Below are 15,162 nucleotides of genomic sequence, written 5' to 3'. Positions count from 1 at the left end.
GTGGGTGCTACATGTTGGGCAGTGGAGGAGCAGTAGCTAAGGAGGAGTGGGTCCTATGGAGGAACTGACCGTCAGAGAAGCAGATGTGGCATCACCTAGGTGGGTGCTACATGTTGGGCAGTGGAGGAGCAGTAGCTACGGAGGAGTGGGTCCTATGGAGGAACTGACCGTCAGAGAAGCAGATGTGGCATCACCTAGGTGGGTGCTACATGTTGGGCAGTGGAGGAGCAGTAGCTACGGAGGAGTGTGTCCTATGGAGGAACTGACCGTCAGAGAAGCAGATGTGGCATCACCTAGGTGGGTGCTACATGTTGGGCAGTGGAGGAGCAGTAGCTACGGAGGAGTGGGTCCTATGGAGGAACTGACCGTCAGAGAAGCAGATGTGGCATCACCTAGGTGGGTGCTACATGTTGGGCAGTGGAGGAGCAGTAGCTACGGAGGAGTGGGTCCTATGGAGGAACTGACCGTCAGAGAAGCAGATGTGGCATCACCTAGGTGGGTGCTACATGTTGGGCAGTGGAGGAGCAGTAGCTACGGAGGAGTGGGTCCTATGGAGGAACTGACCGTCAGAGAAGCAGATGTGGCATCACCTAGGTGGGTGCTACATGTTGGGCAGTGGAGGAGCAGTAGCTACGGAGGAGTGGGTCCTATGGAGGAACTGACCGTCAGAGAAGCAGATGTGGCATCACCTAGGTGGGTGCTACATGTTGGGCAGTGGAGGAGCAGTAGCTACGGAGGAGTGGGTCCTATGGAGGAACTGACCGTCAGAGAAGCAGATGTGGCATCACCTAGGTGGGTGCTACATGTTGGGCAGTGGAGGAGCAGTAGCTACGGAGGAGTGGGTCCTATGGAGGAACTGACCGTCAGAGAAGCAGATGTGGCATCACCTAGGTGGGTGCTACATGTTGGGCAGTGGAGGAGCAGTAGCTACGGAGGAGTGGGTCCTATGGAGGAACTGACCGTCAGAGAAGCAGATGTGGCATCACCTAGGTGGGTGCTACATGTTGGGCAGTGGAGGAGCAGTAGCTAAGGAGGAGTGGGTCCTATGGAGGAACTGACCGTCAGAGAAGCAGATGTGGCATCACCTAGGTGGGTGCTACATGTTGGGCAGTGGAGGAGCAGTAGCTACGGAGGAGTGGGTCCTATGGAGGAACTGACCGTCAGAGAAGCAGATGTGGCATCACCTAGGTGGGTGCTACATGTTGGGCAGTGGAGGAGCAGTAGCTACGGAGGAGTGGGTCACATGGAGGAACTGACCGTCAGAGAAGCAGATGTGGCATCATCTAGGTGGGTGCTACATGTTGGGCAGTGGAGGAGCAGTAGCTAAGGAGGAGTGGGTCCTATGGAGGAACTGACCGTCAGAGAAGCAGATGTGGCATCACCTAGGTGGGTGCTACATGTTGGGCAGTGGAGGAGCAGTAGCTACGGAGGAGTGGGTCCTATGGAGGAACTGACCGTCAGAGAAGCAGATGTGGCATCACCTAGGTGGGTGCTACATGTTGGGCAGTGGAGGAGCAGTAGCTACGGAGGAGTGGGTCCTATGGAGGAACTGACCGTCGGTGAAGCAGATGTGGTGTACTGATGAAGCACTCTAGGCCTGTTTTGTCAGACTGTCTGTTTCTCTCTGGCTCTACCATCGATGCGCCCTCCCCTGGAGCAACACTGCCTTTCCAATCCAAACTGCCTCATCTCCCAGCCTTTCACCTGAAGCAACACTGCCGCCTTTCAATCCAAACTGCCTTAAATTCCAGCCTTCCGTCCAAAGCCAAAGGAATATTCAATCTCCATCATCTAAATTTGTTGTTTGCTTATTTAGCTTTTTATGCACTTTGACATTATTTTCTGTAAAGAAAAGCGCTATAAAAGTTGCATCAATTATTATTATTAGCATTCCATACAAATGCAATCAATCCACTGGCTGAAATCCATTGATGCTAGGACTTAGAAGAGTTGTAAATGTAACAAGTATGAATAATGCATCATATTATAACACACAGCTTTCCAAGAAAACAAACATTGAAACATTTATGGTCTGTTTGCATACATTCTGGAAGATATACAGAAAATGTGTATAAAACCTACATAAATTGTAGGCCTAATTATACAGTAATTATATAACAATATTCTGGAACTTTGAGGGTTTATGACATAGCCCCTCTTGTAATTTAATAGGATCTCTATGGGAATGTCTTTGTCGTGGTATCATAGATGCATGCCTGTTTGAATGTAGATTAAACTACTTTGCAGTAGCTGTAGTTCTTTTTAGATTGCACCATATACTATACATTAAGGCCCATATGGATGAAATCACATCAAGCGATAGCAGACACCTGCATAGCTGATGTTTTGGCATGTTGGAGGTGGAGCTGGGTTGGACCAGTTAAAACAGTGAACAGCTGCTCTTGCGATCATTGTCACGAAGCCACACCCCCGCCCCACTCACGTTAGAAGTTCAGAACCAGAAAGTGTAGGCTATATAGAAATAGTCATGCTCAAATTGAAAAATCATGAAATATAGGTTTTCTATCATCCTAATTAAGGTGTAGATTAACCTACATCTCACACTCCAGTGTTCCAACAAATCTGCATGGGATTTCTGTTCATGCGGCTCTGTGCAGCCAATGACAATGTCAACTTTAGGTGTAATGCCAGGAGCTGCTTGTGGATTTACATTTTAGTCATTTAGCCGATGCTCTTATCCAGAGCAACTTACAGGAGCAATTAAGGTTAAAGCGCTTTACTCAAGGGCACAGACAGATTTTTCTGAACCAACAACCTTTCAGTGACTGTTCCAATGCTTTAACTGCTAGGCTACCTGCCACCCTAATGCAGTTCCACCGCCGACACGGCCAAAACAAGCGCTATGCAGATGTCGGCTAAAAAGGATCTGATAAAATAAACCCTCCCCTAATCCGGACGACGCTGGGCCAAACCCTCCCCTAATCCGGACGACGCTGGGCCAAACCCTCCCCTAATCCGGACGACGCTGGGCCAAACCCTCCCTAATCCGGACGACGCTGGGCCAAACCCTCCCCTAATCCGGACGACGCTGGGCCAAACCCTCCCCTAATCCGGACGACGCTGGGCCAAACCCTCCCCTAATCCGGACGACACTGGCCCAATTTTGCGCCGGCTCATTCGTCTCCCGGCACTTCCCATGTGCTTCCAGTGCAGTATACAAATGTGCTATAATATACACTGCCAAAACATTAAGAACACCTGCTCTTTCCATGACATGGACTGACCAGGTGAAAGCTATGATCCCTTATTGATGTCACATGTTAAATCCACTTCAATCAGTTTAGATGAAGGGGAGGAGACAGGTTAAAGAAGGATTTTTAAGCCTTGAGACAGATTGTGTATGTGTGCATTCAAAGGGTGAATGGGCAAGAGTAAATATTGAAGTGCCTTTGAACGGGGTATGGTAGTGCCAGGCGCCCTGGTTTGAGTGTTAAGAACTGCAACATTGCTGGGTTTCACACAACAGTTTCCTGTTTATCAAAAATGGTCCACCACCCAAAGGACATCCAGCCAACGTAACACAACTGTGGGAAACATTGAAGTCAACAGTAACAGTAAAGTCCATGCCCCAACGAATTGAGGCAGTTCTGAGGGAAAAGGGGGGTGCAACTCAATATTAGGAAGGTGTTTGTCGTGTAAAATCGTGAACAGAGGAATATTGTTAAAATGTACAACAGAATAATTACTATCCCTCCCCCTCTCTCATCAGCACCTTCACAATCTTTTGCCAATAATTAATCAATAAGTAAACTTGTGACAGATTGATATTTTATTACAAACCATGTAAATCCATATCTTTAGATTCTAAGCCACTCAGACATACACTCAGGCACATGTTTTCCATTCAGAAACACACACTTTTCCTTCAAAATTGCCTCATTCTGCGATCAGTCTCTGGTTCTTTGTCTGTTCCACTTTCCTCCATCTGTTCCCTCTTTCTTTCACTCTCCACGTCCTTCCTCCCCTCCTCTCTTCAGAAGTTGCCTGTATGTTCAGTTTTGTCTAATGGTTAAGGTTGGGATTTGAGGAGGAGATGCTGATCCTAGGTCTGTCCCTACAAGCATCTCTTACCTGGAGCACCAATCAGGAATGGCAGATAAAAGATCAGGACATGACGTTACAAACAAGGAAGTGACATCATTCACGTGAGTCGCGCTCCATTTCCTCATTCTCCAAGTGGTGGGCAGGTCTATAGCGGCTCACGCCCCTCCCATCCACCACCTGGAGGGCAGGGTTTCGGCAGGTGTTGTCCATGCTGCCCAATGAGGTGTACCTGTCAGGAGACGGACAGAGGACTCAGTCAGAGACTAGGACGGGGGAGTAGACAGTGAGAGGAAACAGAAGACATGCTTGATTAAGGTGTGTATGTCTTCTTACCCTTTATCATATAGAATACAGTAGGGCACATATAGAGTCCTCAGGAATGACCAGATATCATGATACGTCCAGTCCTGATGGAGACAGACAGAGAGAGAGAGAGAGAGAGGGAGAGAAACCAAGAAGGGGGAGACAGACAGAGAGAGATAGAGAGAGAGAGAGGGAGGGAGAGAAACCAAGAAAGAAGGGGGAGAGAGAGACACAGAGAGAGAGATAGAGGGAGGGAGACAAGAGAGAGAATGAGAAAGAGAGGGAGGAAGAGAGAGTATTAGAAGTATATCTCACACACACCCTCAGAAAGGGAACATTGTAAGCATCATGTCTCACCAGCAGGGGGTTGACCCTCATGTAGTCCGGCCATCCAGGGTCAGTGAGACACATGGGTGTGAGTGTGTGTGAGTAGGGGTCACTCCTCCTGGTGCCCATACACACAGCTCTCAGCTCCGGCCTCCTCTCCTGTACCTCACTCAATGCCTGCCGAATACTGCCCTCCACTGAGAAAATCTCCAGGTCATACCTATGGGAGACAGGATGGAGCTCTGCTAAATAGTGAGCCAAAGTGTCTGTATAATAATACTGTAATACATTTTATTATCAGAGATTTGCTCAAACTCAAAGATGCAATGCAGATGAAGCTACAATCAAGCTACAACCATACACAGACCTGTTGGGGACAGAAAAAAAGTACATAGCTAACAGAGGTGCAGCATATAGGGATTGAGGAAGCGACCTAGCGATGCTAACGCTAACTACAGAGACTGATAGCTTACCTCTTTATTGTGTCCTGGAGGAATCTCTCCATCTCTGGGAAGGGAGAGACGATGCGAATGTACAGAGCCTTTACCTTGTCCTTACCCTCCGGATACCGCCTGTGAGGGAGGGGGGGAGAGAGAATAAATACCAGGTAGATTTTCCCAGTAAACAATCAATTCAGACAGGAGAACACAATATGGGTTAAAAGTCACACATCGTCTCATTCCTTCATTCTGTGTAGACAGAAAACTGTCTATTTCCCTCTCTCTCTCTCTCACCGTTTCAGTGCAGCGTAATATAGATGTAGTAGAGCAGTGCAGTCTTTGCCTCCATTGAAGCCCACACAGATCTCCCCTGCCGAATACTGATCCAGAGCAGTCTCTATGGTCTTCAGAGCGTTTGCCACTTTATCACCCAGCGGCGTGCCTATGGGAGATGGAGTTCATACAGACAGTTGGAAGAATCATGGGAAATGTAGTCACTGATTTTTTATGGGTACCCTAGCTGTCCGTCCCTCCACCACCCTTCCCTCCTTTGCTCTCTCACACACACACACACACACACACCGCTGTTGGCCAGTGTGTAGACCTCCTCAGTAGCAATGGACACAGGGTCCGTGACCAGGGGAACCACACTGCCTTTGGGCATCTCCTCCAGCAGCTGAGCCCGGGCCTTCTCCACCTCCTCAGAGATGTCTGAATCCAGCACCAGCCTGACCCGGTGGTAGTTACTGAGCCAGTCAGGGTAGGAGCCCAGAGCCACCTTCTTCCCCCAGCCCGCCTGCAGGCGGGTCAGCACCGGGGCGATCAACGCCTCGTCTGCATCCACAAACACCTACAACACGGAGAATACATAGCATTATAGTAGGCATCCATCGCAGCAGTGGTCCTGTGCAGGCTTTGCTCCAGCCCAGCACAAACACAGCTGATTCAGCTCATTAAGGTCTTGATGATTAGTCCATAACTTGAGTCAGATGTGTTAAATCTGAGATGGAACACAAGCCTGCACACCCTGTGGGTCTCCAGGCCCAGGAGTGAAGCGAAGTTTGTCTGTTGAAAACGTCCTGTCGACTGTATTGTAGTGGAGTCAGACGGTTGGTCACCTCACCTCTCGTGTGTGGAAGGTGGTCCCTGAGCCAGCGAACAGGTGCTCCAGACCGTTGAAGGCTCTCTCCAACAGAGACGGGATCCCAGGGAAGATGTAGACGTTACGCACACTCACCTGGGAATGTCAGAGATGGAGTCAGAACCACGACCAGCATGACAACAAGCATCTCCAGACTCTTAAAGCCGGTGGCTCCAACGCACTCATATCTCCTATCATTAAAATGTATTTTACCTGGTTTCAGACACTGACCATCAGGTAGAACGTTCATGTTTTCTACATGATATCATGTTACACCACAGCGTTGTTGAATACTCATTTCTGATTGGCTAGAAGGGCATTCTAGAATGGACATTAAAACCAGATAACTCGACAGTTGGAAAAGATATCGTGACGCCTTGCAATCAGTGCGCAATACGCCTACACATGCCGACCGTACTTGTTACAGGAAGCTAAACCAACAACTACACAAACTGAAATTGGATAAACTGTAAACGCAGGTGAGAAAGAAAAAAAACTTCGCTAGCTGGCATTGATTTGTTTTTGCAGAGACATTTTTTTTAGCATCTGATGACCTAACGTGGTGAGTGATGAACATGAATCTCTCTGGACAATACCAATGTTCCCTCTAAACTGTGCGTGTGCACAGGCGCGACACAGTAGAATTATCAGTCTGCACAGTGAAGCACGAAATTGAATTTCAATTAACTTTCTAGAATTTTTCCCACTTAGTTAACACTATGAATGTTTCCCTTTACTGTGGGATTTGTGATTGAATCAACACAATATTAGCCACTTTCAATGCAACATACTTAGTATCCAAAACTAATAACTATGCAAGAGATTTTTTGTTAGACAGAACGCATCAGAGTAGGATTCTGTTGAATTGACATGCACTACTCAGGCCTTACTCTACACAGACCTGTGGCATAACCAATCAGAGCAGCAGTAGCCCATATGCAAATAGACCATTGCCATATATGGATCTGTACAAAAGCTGAAGAACAGGTACTTTTCGCAGGTGAATTTATGGAAAACGCTGCACACTGCTCCCAAACAGTTTCACTAAGTGATGTCACTGAGTACTGCCCCTATATTTAGGACCTTCCACCCCCACATGGGATATGGAAGCCGGATGAAGACTTAAGGGAACGTTGTTCTAAATAAAATCACCTGGGAGCCTGAGCAGCAGTGAGCGGCATTATCCTTTTTGTTTTCCATATATGGATCTGTACCATTCACTTTGAACTGGACTGTGTTTACAGCATAAGCAGTCGTGAGGAGATGAGCTTGTTTTGAGATCAAAAGTGTGAGCTGCCTTTAGCCTCGTGCACATTTGTTCATGTCCTCCGCTAGTTGAGTTACTAGACCAGTTATAGATCATTTGTAGTCAGCAATGGGGGAGTGGTTGTTTTCTACATGAGCACAAAATGTGTACATGTCTAGCCATCTTTGAGATGCAAGTCAGGTAAAGAGCTTTTTTTGTCTTAAAAAGGGGCAGTGTTAGATTTTGAGACCGGCTTGAATAAGATAAGTAGCCAATAGGCAGAGGGTAGCATCATTTGTTTCATTCTCTGTAATAATGGTATGGGAATAATAATGCATTTTATTTTGTAAAGTGGTTTCTTGCATCAAACAACATTTTCAGTCACCTTAATGTCAAGCCCTGCATGTTTTTTCATGGAAAGTCAGGACTACATTGAGCACCACACATTAGCTGCTACTATAGGCTGATAGAACAGCTATTTCCATGTACAAATATTATGGGATGCATTTTCTCCATTGTTTTTGATGGTATGCCACTCTGGTAGGCCTACATTATGATCAAATAGCCACAGTAGCCTAGTTGACCACTGTCTGAAACTGTAACTTAAAGCAGGTACAGCCTCAGTCGTCACGTGAAATGCTGAGTGCCAAAAATGTTTTGAGGGAACATTGGGCCCTACTTTTGCAGTCATGACACAAGTGGCGCCATGCTGTCAAATCCTGCCACATGTTTCTAGCTGTTTTCAGCAACTGGTATTTATTTTATTTGGTTGTCATATTGGCAGGTATGCCAGCAACCAACTATTTACAGTGGGACAAAAAAGTATTTAGTCAGCCACCAATTGTGCAAGTTCTCCCACTTAAAAAGATGAGAGAAGCCTGTAATTTTCATCATAGGTACACTTCAACTATGACAGACAAAATGAGAAAAATAACTTATTTGCAAATTATGGTGGAAAATAAGTATTTGGTTAATAACAAAAGTTTCTCAATACTTTGTTATATACCCTTTGTTGGCAATGACAGAGGTCAAACGTTTTCTGTAAGTCTTCACAAGGTTTTCACACACTGTTGCTGGTATTTTGGCCCATTCCTCCATGCAGATCTCCTCTAGAGCAGTGATGTTTTGGAGCTGTTGCTGGGCAACACAGACTTTCAACTCCCTCCAAAGATTTTCTATGGGGTTGAGATCTGGAGACTGGCTAGGCCACTCCAGGACCTTGAAATGCTTCTTACGAAGCCACTCCTTCGTTGCCCAGGCGGTGTGTTTGGGATCATTGTCATGCTGAAAGACCCAGCCACGTTTCATCTTCAATGCCCTTGCTGATGGAAGGAGGTTTTCACTCAAAATATCACGATACATGGCCCCATTCTTTCTTTCCTTTACACGGATCAGTCGTCCTGGTCCCTTTGCAGAAAAACAGCCCCAAAGCATGATGTTTCCACCCCCATGCTTCACAGTAGGTATGGTGTTCTTTGGATGCAACTCAGCATTCTTTGTCCTCCAAACACGACAAGTTGAGTTTTTACCAAAAAGTTATATTTTGGTTTCATCTGGCCATATGAAATTCTCCCAATCTTCTTCTGGATCATCCAAATGCTCTCTAGCAAACTTCAGACGGGCCTGGACATGTACTGACTTAAGCAGGGGGACACGTCTGGCACTGCAGGATTTGAGTCCCTGGCGGCGTAGTGTGTTACTGATGGTAGGCTTTGTTACTTTGGTCCCAGCTCTCTGCAGGTCATTCACTAGGTCCCCCGGTGTGGTTCTGGGATTTTTGCTCACCGTTCTTGCGTGGAGCCCCAGATCAGGGGAGATTATCAGTGGTCTTGTAGGTCTAATAATTGCTCCCACAGTTGATTTCTTCAAACCAAGTTGCTTACCTATTGCAGATTCAGTCTTTCCAGTCTGGTGCAGGTCTACAATTTTGTTTCTGATGTCCTTTGACAGCTCTTTGGTCTTGGCCATAGTGGAGTTTGGAGTGTGACTGTTTGAGGTTGTGGACAGGTGTCTTTTATACTGATAACAAGTTCAAACAGGTGCCATTAATACAGGTAATGAGTGGAGGACAGAGGAGCCTCTTAAAGAAGAAGTTACAGGTCTGTGAGAGCCAGAAATCTTCCCTCTTTGTCGGTGACCAAATACTTATTTTCCAAATAAATTCATTAAAAATCCTACGATGTGATTTTCTGGATTTTTTTTCTCATTGTCTGTCATAGTTGAAGTGTACCTATGATGAAAATTACAGGCCTCTCATCTTTTTAAGTGGGAGAACTTGCACAATTGGTGGCTGACTAAATACTTTTTTGCCCCACTGTAGCTAGCTTCTAGCCTAGTGTTTGATATGCAATGCGATCTCCTCGTAATGAACAGTGTCGGGTGTCCTGACGAGAAGGCAAACTTTTCTAGCTGTACCAGGCAAAGTCGGGCATTATCAGCTCATGGTTATCGATTTATTCAAATGAATGTCACTAGAAAACATCTACTTTGCTGTTATTCTGGCTGAAAAGTTTGTGACTGTGTTAGCCATAGCTAGCTGGCTAGCTAGCAAGCAAGGGATAAGAACGTTGGCAGTGAGCATGGCGACAGGACAAAGAACAAACAACTGGGTCACATCCATAAATATCAAACGAATCATAACGAACCACTGGGTTGAGTCTGTAGCAACCAAAATAGGAGTATGAATTTGCTTATATAAGTGAAAATATCAACAAAAACATGTTATTTCTACCGGTAAATGTGTGCTTAGTATTGTTTTCATTGAAAAATGTGGTATAAACAGCTTAAACAAAATAAACTTTGCTGTTATTCGGCTGCAGAGGTCGGGACTGTGTTGCTGTAGCTAGTTGGCTCCGCCTGCCACTCTGCCGTCCATTGTTTCCAAGGTAATGTACAGAACGTGGGTGTTTATCCCTTACATGTTAAAGGAATCACATGATGCATTTTGCATCATAATGATGATGTGGCAAGTGACATTTTACTTCTTGAAAGTCCAATATCTTGACTTGACTGCTAACATTCAAAGAATTTAGGGACTGTATCAACAGTGGACTAATGAGGAAAAAAATACCAAAATATATTTTTTGTTTAACAGTAGTCAGCCACTGACCAGTGGGTAGCGTAGTGGCTGTCCAGTCTGAGGGTCAGTGCCGTAGTTGAGCTTGGCCGAGCGGGGAACCATGGCTAGCTTCATGGCTGCATTCTCCCTATCCACCACCCCAAAGAACTCCTCCACCAAACGGGTCAGCTCCGGGTGGGCATGCAGTTCCTCCTCGAATGCCATGGCAACACCCTCGAAGGTGACGTCGTCGTGGGTGGGGCCTATTCCCCCAGAGGTGAGCAGGTGTGTGTACTGTGGGGCCAGGAGGGCTACTTCCTTAGAGATTACCTCCTGCTGGTCTGGGATTACTGTGACACGCTGGACACACACTCCCAGCTTCCTCAGAGCTCGCAACAGGAAGGCGCTGTTAGTGTCCACCGTGTGACCCTGAGAGAGAGTGGGGGGGTAGAGGGAGGGAGAGAGACTCTTTAGATTAGCTAACTCCTAAGAGATAGGGACTTGGGGAGGAGTTTCTTTTCAGAGATCAGGCATATTCCACTCAGTACCAAGTAGAGGTCGACCGATCGTGATTTTTCACCGCCGATACCGATTATTGGAGGACCAAAAAAGCAGATACCGATTAAAATCGGCCGATTTCTATTTATTTGTAATAATGACAACTACAACAATACTGAATGAACACATATTTAACTTAATATAATACATCAATAAAAAACTATTTAGCCTCAAATAAATAATGAAACATGTTCAATTTGGTTTAAATAATGCAAAAACAAAGTGTTGGAGAAGTAAAAGTGCAATATGTGCCATGTGAAAAAGCTAACGTTTGAGGTCCTTGCTCAGAACATGAGAACATATGAAAGTTGGTGGTTCCTTTTAACATGAGACTTCAATATTCCAAGGTAAGAGGTTATCGGTTGTAGTTAATATAGTATTTATAGGACTTTTTCTCTCTATACCATTTGTATTTAATATACCTTTGACTATTGGATGTTCTTATAGGCACTATAGTATTGCCAGTGTAACAGTCAGACTGCCATCGCTCAGTCAGACTGCTCTATCAAATCATAGACTTAATTATAACATAATAACACGCAGAAATACGAGCCTTTGGTCATTAATATGGTCGAATCCGGAAACTATCATTTCGAAAACAAAACGTTTATTATTATTTAACGGGTGGCATCCCTAAGTCTAAATATTCTTGTTACATTGCACAACCTTCAATGTTATGTCATAATTACGTAAAATTCTGGCAAACTGGTTCGCGATGAGCCAGGCTGCCCAAACTGTTGCATATACCCTGACTCTGCGTGCAATGAACGCAAGAGAAGTGACACAATTTCACCTGGTTAATATTGCCTGCTAACCTGGATTTCTTTTAGCTAAATATGTAGGTGTAAAAATATATACTTCTGTGTATTGATTTTAAGAAAGGCATTGATGTTTATGGTTAGGTACAGTCGTACAACGATTGTGCTTTTTTCGCAAATGCGCATTTGTTAAATCATCCCCCAGCGTTGCGTTGCATCGATTATATGCAACGCAGGACACGCTAGATAAACTAGTAATATCATCAACCATGTGTAGTTATAACTAGTGATTATGATTGATTGATTGTTTTTTATAAGTTTAATGCTAGCTAGCAACTTACCTTGGATTCTACTGCATTCGCGTAACAGGCAGTCTCCTTGTGGAGTGCAACGAGAGGCAGGTTGCAAGATTGGATTCCCCGAGCTGACATGGTGAAAATCTGTCGTTCTGCCCCTGAACAAGGCAGTTAACCCACCGTTCCTAGGCCGTCATTGTAAATAAGAATGTGTTCTTAACTGACTTGCCTAGTTAAATAAAGGTATTTTAAAAAATATTAGTATAAAAAAATCTGCAAAATTGGCACCCAAAAATACCGATTTCCGATAGTAATGAAAACTTGAAATCGGCCACTCTGATTAATCGGTCGACCTCTAGTAGCAAGCCCCCATCTCCAGTATCACCTTGAGTATCTCGTCCCCAATGATGAGGATGGCTGCTGTGACAGCACCCCCATTCTGTTGACAGGAGGTACCGCAGCTCTGGTGATTCTGGGCCATGGTTACAGTGGTGACCTGGACCTGGGCGGCCACTCGCCTCACACGCACCGCTGCTCTACTCAGCCTGGACACAGCCTGCAGCATCCAGACCTGAGACAGAAAGAGTGGGGGAAGAGAAACAACTAGAGAGGGAGGCAGGGAAGGAGAGAGGGAGGGAGAGAGACATGGAGGGTGAGTTATGGAGTAGTAGAGGGAGAAAGAAGGGGAGAATGCTGTACATACTTGTTCCAATAAGATCAAAATGTAGTCATTGGACACCAATAAGGAGAACAGCTGTTTGTCATCTTATTTGCATAAGACGGGAGGGTAGATCAGAGGAGTGTTACACAGGATTTCACCATAAATGATTGTCCAGTTAGCAACCTATTCTTTTTGAAATCCAAGCATTAACTTGATGAAGTTATGGTGGCTGAAATTTATGTTGCTGTCTAAGTTCAAGTTAAACGTCTGCTGTAGTTATAAGCCACCTGCCTATCTAGAGTAAAGGGTGATTTCACCACCGTCACTCGGCGAGGAACAAGCCAGCCCCATCCACAACCATTGCATTGGACCAGAGACGGAAAAGGAAGCGAGACATCCCACTCGCACATTTTTGACGGTTCATATTAGGTCAATGAACTAAGCAAACCAGATCCAGCTGCTAACCCTAAAGCAGACCGGAACTATGACAACTGTTTTCAAAGGTAAACGGCCTGCGTAAGATATCTTCATTTATCCACCATATTTGATTAGACATCATAGGCTAGCTAGCTAGATACCCCCTGCGCAACGTCTGAATGTAAACATGATCATTAGTTTAATGGCAACATAATACACTTTCTACTGATTATAATGTATCTCTGCTGTGACAATAGATAGCAACAATCATGTGTTTGATAACCTGTGTAATCAACAGACAAGTGCTTACCCTAAAGTCGCATACGTCCTCGTTATGTATTAGCCGACAAACTGCATGCCCTTCAAACACTGGGTGGCTCTGGCGAGCCAATCAGGAGCAATAAAGTGCCATCTCTGAATCCAAAAAGCCAATGAGTTGTAAAGAAGGCGGGACGGAAATTGACCACGCTATTCGTGTAGCGGAAGTACAGGTTGTGCAGTGTTCCACTGATATCATGTTTTGTCTAGAAGGGATACAACTTTTTTTCGTAGTAGGTTTAGCATAACGTGAGCAGTAGGTTATGAGAACTAGGTCAAGGTTAGGAAAAGAGTTAGGATTAGCTAAAATAAAAAATACTTTTGATGTCAAATGTCACAACCTTATCCCTTCTAGACAAGACCCTGATAACATACACCCGGAGTATGCCTACAATATTATTTTATGATTATAACATTATTATTATATTAGCCTCGACCAAGCAAAACACGTGTTTTAAGCCTATCCACAACAGAGATTACAATTCTTACATTGATGTGTGATAAACCATAAGAAAAACAATAGGTAGGCGGTAGAATGTACCCTTTGTAGATATGCAGACAGCCTTTTGTAGCTGGTAGAGCATGGCGCTTGGGTTGTAGGTTCGATTCACACGTTGGACCAGTACAATTAATATGCACTCACTACTGTAAATCGCTCTGGATCGTCTCATACATTTAAATGTTTTTATTTTCTAGTACTGTCAAATACAAATATTACGCTGTGCGTGTGCGTGTGCGAATATGGTATCTACCAGCAGAGGACTCCATTGAACAGTATTCACTATGCATAAATGACTGGGCTTCATGGAATTATCTAGAGTATAGGCTATTTATCATATTTTACCTATTCAATAAGGGCCTATTCTATTATTGAACAGGCAAAACAATTGAATAGAGTTGAGTTGTTGAGTTTAATTGAAAAATGGGATAGAATAAAATATAGGACTGTGGAATATAATTGAGTGTAATAAAATAGAAAATAACGGAATATAATAAAATACAATATAACATTATTTGGCCTCAGTGATACAATCACAAACATTATGATCTGCTATCCTGGTTTGTTCCCGTGCTCCTCGGTCAAGAAAGTTGTAGCCTATAACGTAGGCATTACAGTTGCACTATGCAAATAATAATGTGTGACTCAATAAAGACTGTGTGTATGTGGTTTAATGTCAGTTTACTCGGTTATACCGTAGGCTGGATTGTTATTGTGGGAAATTATCGTTTTGCGCAACCCCTTTCTGTCAAGGCCGCTCAACCGCGGGCCAGGTGCAGAGAACCACACAAACTGAGTGGCACTAGCGGCCAAGGCAAATTACATTACCATTTGTTCGCGGAAGTGGCTTTTTTGTGTTGGTAGAAAGGGGGTGGTGGGGGAGGAAAGGAAGAGAAACTAAAGAAGAAAAGTTTCAGCCCTCTTTCTAAAGAAATTCATATGCACACTGTACGACAGCTGGCGTTTGAACCTTCGCATTCAGCCACTTGTGTAATTTAGTTAGAGGTAGGCCTACCGGACAACAACAGCTGGGAGAAAACAAGAGGCACAAAAGGGACAAGGAGGAAGATTGCTG

The 15,162-nt window shown here is 44.8% G+C and overlaps 1 protein-coding gene across 1 annotated transcript; it reads right to left on the bottom strand.

Moving 5' to 3' along the window:
• Window positions 1–3,767: 3,767 nt before the first annotated feature.
• On the bottom strand, window positions 3,768–13,704 carry LOC112222661 (FAD synthase). Its single transcript, XM_024385385.2, has 10 exons — window positions 13,581–13,704; window positions 12,578–12,795; window positions 10,632–11,009; window positions 6,259–6,372; window positions 5,718–5,985; window positions 5,430–5,577; window positions 5,169–5,267; window positions 4,726–4,915; window positions 4,399–4,472; window positions 3,768–4,294 (listed from the first exon to the last, which is right to left on the bottom strand). The coding sequence occupies exons 2-10, from the start codon at window positions 12,755–12,757 to the stop codon at window positions 4,159–4,161; spliced, it is 1,587 nt and encodes a 528-aa protein (XP_024241153.1). The 5' UTR covers window positions 12,758–12,795; window positions 13,581–13,704; the 3' UTR covers window positions 3,768–4,158.
• Window positions 13,705–15,162: the final 1,458 nt, after the last annotated feature.

This window comes from Oncorhynchus tshawytscha, linkage group LG03 (genome assembly GCF_018296145.1).
Source record: "Oncorhynchus tshawytscha isolate Ot180627B linkage group LG03, Otsh_v2.0, whole genome shotgun sequence".
Taxonomy (NCBI): domain Eukaryota; kingdom Metazoa; phylum Chordata; class Actinopteri; order Salmoniformes; family Salmonidae; genus Oncorhynchus; species Oncorhynchus tshawytscha.
Note: the sequence above shows the minus strand (reverse complement) of the source record. Positions and strands in the feature narration are given on the sequence as shown.

Bases quoted from the DNA above. Each gene is read 5' to 3' on its own strand.
- LOC112222661 (XM_024385385.2), bottom strand. From the start codon at position 12,757: ATGCTGCAGGCTGTGTCCAGGCTGAGTAGAGCAGCGGTGCGTGTGAGG. The intron at 6,373-10,631 runs GTCAGTGGCTGA...TGACATTCCCAG, and splicing joins AGCCACTACGCTACCCACTG to GTGAGTGTGCGTAACGTCTA. The intron at 5,578-5,717 runs GTGTGTGTGTGT...CATCTCCCATAG, and splicing joins CTACACACTGGCCAACAGCG to GCACGCCGCTGGGTGATAAA.